The following is a 13,218-nucleotide window of genomic DNA, read 5'->3' as shown; positions in this document are numbered from 1 at the left end:
ACAAAAAAAGTCATAGGATAGTATGACAAAAAAAGTCATAGGATAGTATGTCGGAAAAAAGTCACAGTATAGAATGTCGAAAAAAAGTCATAGTACACAACCTCAAATATCAGAATCAGAATCAGAAAAGCTTTATTGCCAAGTAAGTTTTTTACACATACAAGGAATTTGTTTTGGTGTTGTAGGTGCATGTCACACATTCTCTAAAATAAGTTAAACAAACAGAACAAACAATTCATCTCTAGAAGCTCATCTCACTGAGCTATTTGTGAAGCTTATAAACCAATGGTTCGAAATTGTATTTATCGTTCATAAGACTGAAGACAATAAAGTCGTACAAAGTCTAGTATAAAATGTCGAAAAAGTCATAGTATAGTATTTCGAAAAAAAGTCATAACAAAGTTATAGTATAGCATGTCGGGCAAAAAGTCATAGTATAGTATGTCGAAAAAAAGTCATACTATAGTAAATTGAAAAAAAGTCGTAGTATAGTATGTTGAAAAAAAGTCATAAAAAAGTAATAGTATAGTATGTCTGAAAAAAAGTCATATAAAAGTCACAGTATAGTATATTGAAAAAAGTCAATCTATAGAATGTCTTAAAAAGTCATAAAAAGGCATAGAATAGCATGTCGTAAAAAGTCTTGAACTGTCATAGTATAGTATGTCATCAAAAGTCATAGTATAGTATGTCGAAAAAAAGTCATAGTATATAATGTCGAACAAAGTCATAGCATAGTGTGTCGAAAAATGAATTGAACCTGCAACCTAAAATCTTCAGTTTATTTCTAGCAGCTTATCTCACTGAGCTATTTGTGAAGCTGACAAAGTAATAGTGTGGAGTTGTCTTTATCGTTCATGCAACTGAAGACAAAAAAGTTGCACAAAGTCATAGTATAGTGTGTCGACAAAAGTCATAAAAAAAGTCATAGTGTAGTATGTCAAAAAAAGTTGTATAAAAGTCATAGTATAGTATGTCATATAAAAGTCGTAAAAAAGTCATAGTATAGATGTCATATAAAAGTCGTAAAAAAGTCATAGTACAGTATGTCACAAAAATATGATTAAAAAAGTCATAGTATTGTATGTCGAAAAAAAGTCTTAAAAAGTCATAGTATAGTATGTTGAAAAAAAGCCATAATATAGTACGGCGAAAAAAAGTCATAGTATTGTATGTCGAAAAAAAGTAATAATATAGTCATAGTATATTATGTCATAAAAATAAAAGTCATAGTATTGTATGTCGAAAAAAAGTCTTAAAAAGTCATAGTATAGTATGTTGAAAAAAAGCCATCATATAGTACGTCGAAAAAAAGTCATAGTATTGTATATCGAAAAAAAGTAATAATATAGTCATAGTAAATTATGTCATAAAAATAAAAGTCATAGTACTGTATGTCATAAAAATGTCATAGTATAGAATGTTGAAAAAAGTCATAGTATAGTATGTCAAAAAAAAGTCATTGTATTGCGTGTCGGAAAAAGTCATAGTATAGTATGTCATAAAAAAGTCATAAAAAGCCATAGTTTAGTATGCCATGAAAAAGTCATATTATAGAATGTAATAGAAAAGTCATAACAACGTCATAGTATAGTATGTTGAAAAAAGCATACAGACAAAGCCAAGTATGTATTATTAAAAATAAAAGTCATAGTATTGAATGTATAAAAAAAGTCATAATATAGTCATAGTATATTATGTCATAAAAATAAAAGTCATAGTATTGTATGTCATAAAAAAACATAGTATAATATGTTGAAAAAAGTCATAGTATAAGTATGTCGAAAAAAAGTCATTGTATTGTGTGTCGGAAAAAGTTATAGTATAGTATGTTGTAAAAAAGTCATAAAAAGCCATAGCTTAGTATGCCATGAAAAAGTCATATCATAGAATGTCATAAAAATTCATAACAACGTCATAGTATGTCATACAAAAGTTATAGTACAGTATGTCGAAAAAAGTCAAAAAGGTAATCTTATATTATTATATATGTCATATTATAATGTATTATAGAAAAGTCATTAAAAAGTCATAGTATAGTATGTCATAAAACGTCATAAAAAAGTCATAGTATATTATGTCATAAAAAGTAATAAAAGTCATACTATTGTATGTTGTAAAAAGTCATAGTATAGTAAGTTGAAAAAAAGTCATAAAAAAGTCATAGTATAGTATGTCAAAAAAAATTCATGGTATTGTATGTCGAAAAAAATTCATGGTATGTCGAAAAGTATAGTACGCCATGAAAAAGTAATATTATAGTATGTTATAGAAAAGTAAAAAAAACAGTCATAGTATAGTATGTCACAAAAAAAAAATGTCTTCAAAATTTGATAAAAAAGCATACTATAGTATGTCATAAAAATCATAGCATAGTATGTCATAAAAATGAATAGTATAGTATGTCATAAAGTCATATTACAGTATGTCAAGTCATAAAGAATGCATAGTATTTGTCATAAGTCATAGAAAAGTCATAAATGATGTCATAGTCAAAAAGTTATAGTATAGTATGTAATGAAAAGTCATAAGAAAATCATAGTATAGTATATTATAACAAGTCAAAAAAGTCATAGTATAGTATGTCATAAAATGTCATAAAAGTCATAGTTTAGTATGTCATAAAAAAGTGATATTGTATGTTGTAAAAGGTCATAGTATAGTATGTCATAGAAAGTCAAAAAAGTCATATATATATATATATATATATATATATGTATATGTCATGTCATAAAAATCATGAATTATGTCATAGCCAAAAAGTTATAGTATAGTATGAAATTAAGTAATGAAAAAGTCATAGTATTGTATGTCGTAAAACAAAGTCATAGTATTGTATGTCGTAAAAAAGTCATAGTATAGTATGTCATAAGTCATAAAAATGTCATAGTATAGTATGTCTTCAAAATGTGATAAAAAGTATAGTATAATATGTCATAAGTCATAAAAATGTCATAGTATAGTATGTCTTCAAAATGTGATAAAAAGTATAGTATAGTATGTCATAAAGTCATAATATAGTATCTCAAAAACAATGAGAGTATTGTATGTCATAAGTCATAAAAATGTCATAGTATAGTATGTCTTCAAAATTTGATAAAAAGCATAGTATAGTATGTCATAAAAATCATAGTATAGTATGTCGTAGAAAGTCAAAAAAGTTATAGTATAGTATGTCATAAAAAAATCATAGTATAGTATGTCATAAAAAGTAATAGTACAGTATTTCATAAAAAGTCATAATATAGTATGTCAAATCATAAAAAAGGCATAGTATGTCATAAAAAGTCACAGTATGTCATAAAAAAGTCTTACAAAAGTCATACATATAGTATGTCATAAAAAAGTCATAGTATAGTATGTCACGACAAAGTAATAAAAATGTCATAGTATTATGTCATAAAAAAGTAATAAAATGTCATGTCATAAAAGATGTCATGGTATATGCCGTTAAGTCATAGAAATGTCACAGTATGTCATAAAAACGAAATTAGACAGACATGATTTTTTTTAACTTTATTTTTTATTTATATATATTTATTACAACACTAACACAACTTTATTAAATTATCTTTATTTAAAATATTCCAAAAAAGGAACAAAAATACATTTTAAGTCATCCCAGTAAAAATTAAACCCTACTTCTTTCATCTGTCATTTACACAGAAATGTTGATCTCATAATTGACCAATAACGATGCCTTGATTGTAGTTACAGACGGACTGTATTGATACAGTGGTCATATGAGTACTCTACAATATCTTCATATTGCTGCAGAATACATTTATGCAATCTTCATTTGCAGTTAGCGTTTTCTACAGGCATGCAATGCAGTATACTAAAGAAGGCTGAAATGAAGAAAAATAATAAAACGCTGAGAAATTAGAACCAAAGTAATATGATCAAAGTGTTGTTCTCATTGTTTGTTGCATCATTCAACTACAAAGAAACACAGATGACTGATTTAAAACACTAGGTTCAAACTATTTGGAAATTTGAGAAGATCTGAGGTAAATCTCAACATCATCAGTACAAATCAGGTAAAAATAGTAAACATTCACATAGTCCAATGTTCTAGGGTACATAACATAATGCAATGAAATTAACCTTTCAATATGCAGAATAGAAAATCTCATCAACAGCATAACTGTCTATCAGCTGCACATTATTTCTCCACTGTTGGTGTTGGAGCCTCCTCTGTTGGGTCCAAGTGTTTCTCCAGACAGCTCTATGTTCTGGAGCAGGTGTGCATACTGTGTGGACCCGGTCTGAGGGTCAGTGCTTTTTCGAGCGGCTCTCCACGCCTCCCTCTGCAACGACTGAGACTCTTCAGGTAACTCAGATACCAGCGTCCTTCTTTTCTTATCCACAAAAGAGATGGGTTGTGAATACCCAGTGTTGGAGTGTGGGGGGAGGGGGCCAGAGCGTGAGGGGAAGGGGAAGGGGCCGGAGCGTGAGGGGAAGGGGAAGGGGCCGGAGCGTGAGGGGTTTGCCTGTTGGCGGGCTATTTTTCGGGCGTAGTACCGCCTGGAAGCTGCTCTCCAGGCTGCCCTCTTCAGTCTCTGAGCCTCATCTGGCAGCTCTGACATCGGCACGCCTTTCTTCTTGTTCCTGAGGAGGTCAAGAGGCAGGAAAGGATCACACAAATGATTAGGTATGGATTTTTATGGAGGGCTTTGTTTTGATGCAAGTATGGGCAAATACCATAGTTTCGTTTTCAATTAAATCTACTGAAAAATTGACAAATAAACAGATTCATATGTTTCACAAGGTGAGTAACGTCTGCAATTATAGTAGACATCAAAGGAAAAAAAAAATCGGATTAGTATTTCAAAATAGATACTTTTGAACTACTGCAACAGTTTCCAACTGACACATGCTGCTGCTTGTAAGTATAGCATTTTGGCTGAGTACTGCATGAACACATCCCATATAAGACACCTGTGCACTGTTGGACATTATCAGTTGATTATTTTCAGTGCACCCTGGGAGCATTTGGGCCCTATTTTTTTTCTTACTATTATCCATTATTTGACAATCTCTCGAAAACAATCATGCTTTCAATCACAGGTGAATGTAAGGGTATACATGGGATCTGTACAGTGGCCCTGAAAGCTCAATGCACTGCAACTGAAAAAAACAGATGCAAATGGACGAAACACAAGCAAATTATGAAACATCCCCAATTTGGCAACACGTGCAGCATTTAGTCAAAGCGTTGCAAATACAGAAAACGCAACCAAATACAGAAAGGCGGCAAGTAGCAGAGATGACAACGGCATGCATGTGTTGTCAAATTGGTAAGGATTTTTTTTCTTAATTTGCTTGTGTTTTGTCTATTTGCATTTGTTTTTTGTTTTTTTTAAAGTTGCAGTGCATTGAGCTTTCAGTGCCACCGTACTTCTGACAGCATTGCAGTCTGGTTTATTAAGGCTATGTCTTCAATAAAGCTAAAAAGATTAGTAGATTAACTACTTGTTTACTAGTTGATAAAACAGGAAAATAATCGACAACTGTAATAATGGAGTCATCATTTAAGTTATTTATCAAGCAAAATGCGTGATGTGTGAGGATTTTCTTGGATTTAAAAATGTAATATCTTTGGGTTCTGGACTGTTGGTCGGACAAAACAAGCAATTCCTCACTCTCCTCTTGTTACATGTCTACATCTATACTGTCCTACTGTATCTAATAATGCCCAATAAATAAATACATTTAAAGAAGAAAATGAAAAAAGGAATTTGAAGAAGTCACAATGGTGTGTGAGAAATTGTGATGAGAACTTAACTGACTAAAATGATTAATGAAACAGATAAATCAGTAATGTAAATAATCCGTATTTGCCACCCTCAATTGAATGCAGGGATTTGGGGTGGATTTTCTTTTAAAGAGGTAGAAATCCTGATGAGGTAACTGTAGGCATCATGCATTAATTTGGCTATCTATGACATAGCTCACCTCGGCTGTTCTTCATGAGGGTCGCGTTGTTCGTCAGGATCTGCATGAGGTTTCTCTTTAAACTTCCTTCTCCCTCTGTTCTCCAGTTTTTCTAAATGGATCAGAAGAGATGAACATGTTCTTAGTCATACCACCTCACCGCCATGTTAATTTATTTTTACAAGGACAGCATTTAGCCAATGCCTCCCTCTTTTTCCAGCTGTTACACAGACCTGGGTATTGTTTGAAAATGTTTAATACCGGTGCCTAAATGATACAAGCTAGCCTATTTGGCCTAAATCTAAAACATTACATTTTTACTTTGTTAAATATAAACATGCTTTTTTTTATCTGTTCAACAAAATAAGCCAAAGTTCTCAAATGCAACAGTGATCAGTTTTGATACAGCACAAAGCAGCCATACAAGGGCTTTCCATATTTAATCATTTAATTGTTTAAAATGAGCAAAACTATGATCAGTAAAGTATAAAGTAAAGTATTTTAGTCCCTGTAATGTTATGAATATCCATGTGAAATAGGAATTAAAAAGGTAGGATATATTACTTTTTACACTGGGGCTCTCTTTTTCCTGACACGGACTGCATGTGCTCTCCGGATGCTCCCCGAATCTCTCTTCACTCATTTCCCACTTGATTAAAACTGTGTCGATGTCACACGGCTCCTCCTTGATGACAAGGCTGCTGGGAGATGTAGACGGATTCCTGGCTGCCTCTGATACACCTGAGGACACTGAGGAGTGGGAGGTGCACGTTTCCAGTGCCATTCTGCTGGGGGATGATGGGAGAGCTGACTCGTGGCTTTGAGAGGACACATGTGAGGGGGGTCTTGCAAAAAGGCCAACTGTGGAGAAAAGAGACAAAAAAAACCATCATTCTCAGGGATGGAAGTAAAAGATTACATTTACAACTGTTAAAGTTATTTTTGTACGTGTTGAGTGTATAACACACAGATAAAAGACTAAAAGTAATGCAGTAACCTTTACTCAGTGTACATTTTAAATTAGTTATTTTCAAGTAGTAGATGTAGAGTGGAAACGTCAAGTTGATAAATCAGTCATTAAACAGAAAACGTATTTGATAAATGACTTAAACGAATAAACAAGACATTTTTTTAGTGCCATAACAATGCTTTATGGCCACTTTATTATAAGGTAAATAAGGTCCAAGGAAAAGAAAAAGTACTTAAAGGAAACTGCAAGATAAATTACAAATTGCACATATACACACAATCATGTTTGAATATCTTTATTACACACACCTTATTGCATGCTCAATCACATTTGAATTCTTTACTGTATGTTGTAATGTTTAACGATTCCTATGTTTGGATCATTCTGAATCTTGTGTAAGGATGCCTCTGAGAAAAGTTGTCTGATCTCGTGGGAATGTCAACAAATGTTGCTAAAGCCAAGAGGTCAAACACCTTGGACTGTCTGGGAGAGCAAGCAGAGGGGACTTTTAATTATCAACATCAGAGAAGCCAAGACTGATAGGAAGCAGCCTTGGCCGAAGGGAGCACAACAGAAGGGGACATTAGGTGCATCTCATAAACCTTATTTGATAGCTCCTCGACTCTTTGGCTGAACCGGAAATTGTTTTGTCCCTCCTCGGTGAAGGCCATCTCAAATAACCTTTTTTTTTCTGCCCCGAGGAGCGAGCATCGAGGAGAGATCACCGAGGAGCCATGAGCGAGGATACACGAGAGCAGCCTTTCCGGAAGCTGTGCAGAGGAAGGAGTTGCTAACTCCGTTCATACAGCTCTGACAAATTCATGTGACACTTCAGAGGAAAGGACGACTCAACCCTCTAAAAGCACATTTCCTCAGTTCCTCTCTCCTCCCATGATTTCCTCGCTTCTCTCCAGTACCTCCTCGGTGGGAGGGACTAAGTGGAGGAGTCAAGGAGGCAATTTAAGTATTATGAGATGCACCTAGGATAGGACTGTTCCAAGGTAGAAAAAAAAGAGACAACTTTTGATAGGGTGCACATTTCTAACTTACATTTGTCTTGTGTACTATGCATTGAGAATTAATAGTGTGATATTTCTGTAAAATAATGTTATGTCTCTTTCCTCTTTGTCAGAGTAGTTGATTTTGAAAATAATGATTATTTTCACATGTATAACAAAAGGGAATGTGGGACCGCAACCAGTGTGGAAGTAATGTAATGTCAACAAAAAGCAATTGTTAAAATTACATTTAATTTACTTCCCACCCCTAAGCATATATTGTTTTTAAATTATGAAGTTACAGTAGCGAGGCTGTATTCTTGCTCTAATTTCTTAGTACTCATGTTTACTTACAAGAGATGCTCATTTCACACTGCTGCTGCTCCGCTGTCATCTCAGTGTCAACGCGGCATGGTTCAAACCCGCTCTGCTCTCCCGTCTGTGGCTCACCGGAGGGCTGGGATCCAACGAGGCTGTTCTCTTTTCCAAACAGCCCGCAGGTGCAGCCCTGTAGGCGCAGCACCTGCAGCTCGTGCTCGATCTCTGTCAGCCTGTCCTCCAGCCGCTGGATCTCTTTGTCCCTGTCAGCCACCATCCGCTGGTACTCATGAGTCCTGGAACTGTTGACACCGTAAAGCACGTTTATTATCGAGTCTATTGCCAGCCGGATGGCGTTTTCCACCACAAGAGCTTCCTCGTCGCGCAAGTGTGGGTGCAACGTTTTGTTTTTGACCAAATTCATCTTCAAACTCAAACCAGGTTTGACGGTAGCAAGCTAAAGTTAGCTACAAGGATGCTAGGCTACCAGAAGCCGCGGCTCACTGAGACACCAGCTGCTCGCACACGGTCCTTAAAAACAATATAGTCATATTTGACCGGAGGAATCCAAGGCTGTACTGTAAAACAAGCGCAAACAAAACCGAGTTAGACAAACTTATCTTTTGCTAGCTAACGTTGAATCTGCAACACCAGATGCAGGTTTGCTTCCTGACTGTAAAAGCTTCCTACTCGTCCACTTCTTCGGAGAAAGCGCTTGTCAGTGGATGTTAGTCTGGCGGCCACAGCGCCACCTGGTGTTTGACCTCAATGACATTACGGGCCCTATTAGTGATTGAAAAAGTGATAATAAGTATTGGTATTTGGGCTGCAAATAAATATTCTCTTTTTAAAACGATTGACTCATCTGACTGACTATTTTGATTGATGATGTGTTTTTATTGGTATCACTAATTCAACAGTAACTCCAACTGATTTCCTGCAGTAATGCATGCTGAATACAATGAATCCAATGAATACAATAAACATATTCTCTGGAGTAAAAATACATAGGATTAACAACATTATAAACTGATATCAAAATAAGATTTTAAAAAACAAATGTGGTGCAATAAATAATGGACTCTAGCAAGCAACAATTTTAATAACTCACTTAACTGGATGGGATGGGAAGGAATAACAAGCTGAAAATCAAGAACCTTGCCATCAAAAAAAATGATCCTCAGTGAGTATGCTGTAAGATTCAAATCCTTTATTAGTCCCACAATGGGGAAATTCACACTGTTGCAGCAGCAAGAGATAATAGGAAAAGTAGAAGACAGAATAACACACAATGATAAATATAATTAAAGAGAATAAATATTAAAATAGTAAAATGTATTTACAGTATTACACAGTCACATTTTTTATTGCACGTTTTTATCAGTCCTGGTGTGTGTATGTGTGTGTGTGTGTGTGTGTGTGTGTGTGTGTGTGTGTGTGTGTGTGTGTGTGTGTTTTGTCAATGTGGTCTACTGGGAGCAGTGCTGATTGTAGAGTCTGACAGCAGCAGGCAGGAAAGACCTGCGGTATCTCTCTGTGACGCAGCGGGGGTGCAGCAGCCTGTCATGGAAGGAGCTGCATGGGGTGGGAGGAGTCGTCCATCATGGAGGAGTAACTTGTAAGTGATGATTTGGTAAGAACATTAAAACTTGATTTGGTATGCAGGCTGCAACAAACTGATGGCTATTTCAGACCAGAATATCAAGGGAGCGATGACGACAAACTCAGTGTAGGAGGACATTTATCACTGATGATTTAATGAGGTTACCCTGCATTTACCCTCCACTCCTGCAGATGCAGTCATGCAGAATTTGTTCTGAGGATGCCATGGATGATCATCTTTCAAATAAGAAGAATGTCCGCATGAGAAGGTAGTCGCTAATCAACTGTGTGACTTCCTACATAGGAATAGTCTATTTGAGGACTTTCAGTCAGGATTTAGAATGCATCATAGCACAGAGACGGCACTGGTGAAAATCACTAACGACCTTCTAACTGCTGCTGACAAAGGACTTGTTTCCATACTTGTCTTATTGGATCTTAGTGCTGCATTCAACACTACTGACCATACCATCCTGTTACAGAGACTGGAACACTTAGTTGGTATCAAAGGAATCGCACTAAGCTAGTTTAAGTCTTACTTCTCTGAGCGATCCCAATTTTTTAATATTAACAATGAATCCTCCAAATACGCCAAAGTTAGCCATGGCGTTCCTCAAGGCTCAGTGCTTGGACCAATCCTATTCTCCTCATATGCTTCCTCTAGGTAATATTATTAAGAAACACTCAACTAACTTTCACTGTTATGCAGATGACACCCAACTATACCTGTCAATTAAGCCAGACGAAAGCGGTCAGTTAGCTAAAGGATATAAAATCCTGGATGACCTACAATTTTCTGATGTTAAACTCAAACAAAACTGAAGTTATTGTGCTGGGACCCAAGCACCTCCGAACTTCGCTATCTAAAGATATAGCTACCCTAGATGGCATTGCCCTGGCCTCCAGCACTACTGTTAGAAATCTAGGAGTTATTTTTGACCAGGATCTATCCTTTAACGCCCACTTAAAACAAACCTCAAGAACAGCTTTTTTCCATCTTCGTAACATTGCCAAAATCAGGAACATCCTATCTCAAAACGATGCTGAAAAACTAGTTCATGCATTCGTTACTTCCTGGCTGGACTACTATAATTCTTTACTATCAGGCTGCTCAAATAAGTCCCTCAAGACCCTCCAGCTGATCCAGAATGCTGCAGCACGTGTTCTGACAAGAACTAAGAAAATAGATCATATTTCTCCTGTATTCTCTGCATTGGCTTCCTGTAAAATCCAGGATTGAATTTAAAATCCTTCTCCTGACCTACAAAGCACTAAATGGTCAAGCACCATCATATTTAGAAGAGCTCTTAGTACCTTATTGTCCCACTAGAGCACTGCGCTCCCAGAACTCAGAGCTACTTGTGGTTCCTAGAGTCTCTAAAAGTAGAATGAGAGCCAGAGCCTTCAGCTACCAGGCTCCTCTCTTGTGGAACCAGCTCCCAATTTGGGTTCGGGGGGCAGACACCGTCACCACATTTAAGAATAAACTGAAAACCATCATCTTTGATAAAGCTTATAGTTAGGGAGTGAGGAGTTGCAGCGTAGTAGAGTAGAGGGAGGCAGGAAGTACAGCCCGTTCCGGCAGGGGAGAGTACGAACCCGGTCCGGCCCCTCTCTTTAGCCTGCCTGTCTTAGTTATGTTATAACTCCAGACCGCTGCTGGGGAAGTTCCTTCCTTCCAAGGACACAATGAGCTGCTCTCTCTTCTCTCTTTTCACTTGTCTCCTTTTGTGTGCATCTTAGTCCCAGAAATGCTTGTTACTAACCTAGCTCTGGGGAGTTTTCTCCCCGGAGTCCCTATGTTTCTTCTTCACCCAGAATATCGCCTTGGAATAGGGTGGCACCTAGACCGGGGTCTTGGGTGTAGCTGTCGCTATGGACCTACTACACCCTGCTACGCTCTGAAATTCCCCGCAGTGTCCGATTGCGTCCAACCGTGTCCACCCAGGCTGCTGTGCCACACCACACCCCGTAACGCCCTGCTGTGCCCTACTATGACATGAACTACTACGACTACCATTGTGGTCACTGTTCCACTATCTTTATTATGACTATTATTGCCACCATTCATCACACCCCCAACCGGTGCCGTCAGACACCGCCTACCAAGAGTCTGGGTCTGTCCGAGGTTTCTTCAAAACAAAAAAGGGAGTTTTTCCTTGCCACTGTCGCAATAGCTACTGCCAATGCCACTGTAATAGTTGGGGCTTCGTAAACTACAGAGTGTGGTCTAGACCTACTCTATCTGTAAAGTGTCTCGAGATAACTCTTGTTATGATTTGATACTATAAATAAAATTGAATTGAATTGATTTCAGTCATATCATCTCATGTTTAACAGTCATTAGTCATGTGATCTGTATTAGTGTGCAGTACACTAACAAACACCTCCACAGCCATATGTAGATGCATGCATACACACAAAACTATACTTCTCTTCTTTTGTCAATGAAGTGTCTTGGAGGTAAGGTAGGATCTGACATAAACATAACACAAAAATGTACAGTTCTTTCATAACATATAATCAATAATAGTTGCACTATTATTATTGAATTGGTGTGATCCTTAAGGCCTGGTGAGCTCTACATTAAAAATATCTTTTAGACCCTTACCATTTTTTTCTCCAGCTTTGGTTCAGTGGAGAGCTTCTGCTCCACTAACTGCTACATGGATTGCCATGACATTTGGTACAAACAAATTCATGTTCTCCACAGGATGAATTGTAATAATTTTGGTGATCCATAATCTATTAATCTAGCGCCACCATGAGGTCAAAATTGTCAAGAGTTTGTAGAAAAACATGTTGATATTCCTCCATGCAGGTAATCACTTTGTAGATACAGAAATTAAGCCATTTTCATCTACTACTCAAAAATTCCAAATGATACCTAATCCTTATTAACACCTGATCATATAGACTTGAAGTGACCACAAAAAATATGAACTTCTGTGCAATGTAATACAATATCAATACAACACTAATTTCACTAATAAATTTGGCCTTTGGAGGTAGTTTGTGGTGTTGTATTAGAACAAATTATATTGAAATGTGTGTCTTATATTGTGTCCACCCTTTAAATAACATTATATACATTACTGAAACATGATGATTATAATACTTCCATAAAAACTTCTTAACCCATTTAAATACCCACTGGATTATCGGAAAAATTATCGGTCACAAACATCCTTTATATTGTGCAGTCGAAAACCATGACTAACATAGCCTCAAAATTGACAACTGAGTTTAGTCAACAACGATTCAAAATTTGACCTTTCTTAATTACTCACAACTGAATGCTGATGGCCACAAGACCTGCAACATGATGCTTCATCTCTGTCAAATTGGAGTAAAATGTCCCACATTATGACTACACATGTTTTACATTACAGG

At 36.3% G+C, this 13,218-nt stretch overlaps 1 protein-coding gene across 2 annotated transcripts; it reads right to left on the bottom strand.

The window, feature by feature from the left end:
• Window positions 1-3,536: 3,536 nt before the first annotated feature.
• Window positions 3,537-8,941, bottom strand: LOC116036116. 2 transcript variants are annotated; one of them, XR_004101539.2, is made up of 5 exons: window positions 8,260-8,941; window positions 6,502-6,798; window positions 5,959-6,049; window positions 4,092-4,611; window positions 3,537-3,927 (listed from the first exon to the last, which is right to left on the bottom strand). XR_004101539.2 is itself a non-coding variant. In XM_036006536.1 (4 exons), exons 1-4 carry the CDS (start codon window positions 8,645-8,647, stop codon window positions 4,155-4,157), a joined length of 1,233 nt encoding a protein of 410 aa, XP_035862429.1. In that variant the 5' UTR covers window positions 8,648-8,941; the 3' UTR covers window positions 3,556-4,154. The 2 variants fall into 2 exon arrangements, 1 of the variants encoding a protein (XP_035862429.1); XM_036006536.1 differs by having other exon boundaries at window positions 3,556-4,611.
• Between the last annotated feature and the right edge of the window lie 4,277 nt (window positions 8,942-13,218).

The sequence above is a fragment of the Sander lucioperca genome, chromosome 10 (assembly GCF_008315115.2).
Source record: "Sander lucioperca isolate FBNREF2018 chromosome 10, SLUC_FBN_1.2, whole genome shotgun sequence".
Classification (NCBI taxonomy): domain Eukaryota; kingdom Metazoa; phylum Chordata; class Actinopteri; order Perciformes; family Percidae; genus Sander; species Sander lucioperca.
This window is presented reverse-complemented; position numbering and strand designations above follow the sequence as displayed.

Bases quoted from the DNA above. Each gene is read 5' to 3' on its own strand.
- LOC116036116 (XM_036006536.1), bottom strand. From the start codon at position 8,647: ATGAATTTGGTCAAAAACAAAACGTTGCACCCACACTTGCGCGACGAG. The intron at 6,799-8,259 runs GTAAGTAAACAT...TTTTCTCCACAG, and splicing joins GTGTGAAATGAGCATCTCTT to TTGGCCTTTTTGCAAGACCC. The intron at 6,050-6,501 runs GTAATATATCCT...TGATCCATTTAG, and splicing joins AGAGAGCCCCAGTGTAAAAA to AAAAACTGGAGAACAGAGGG.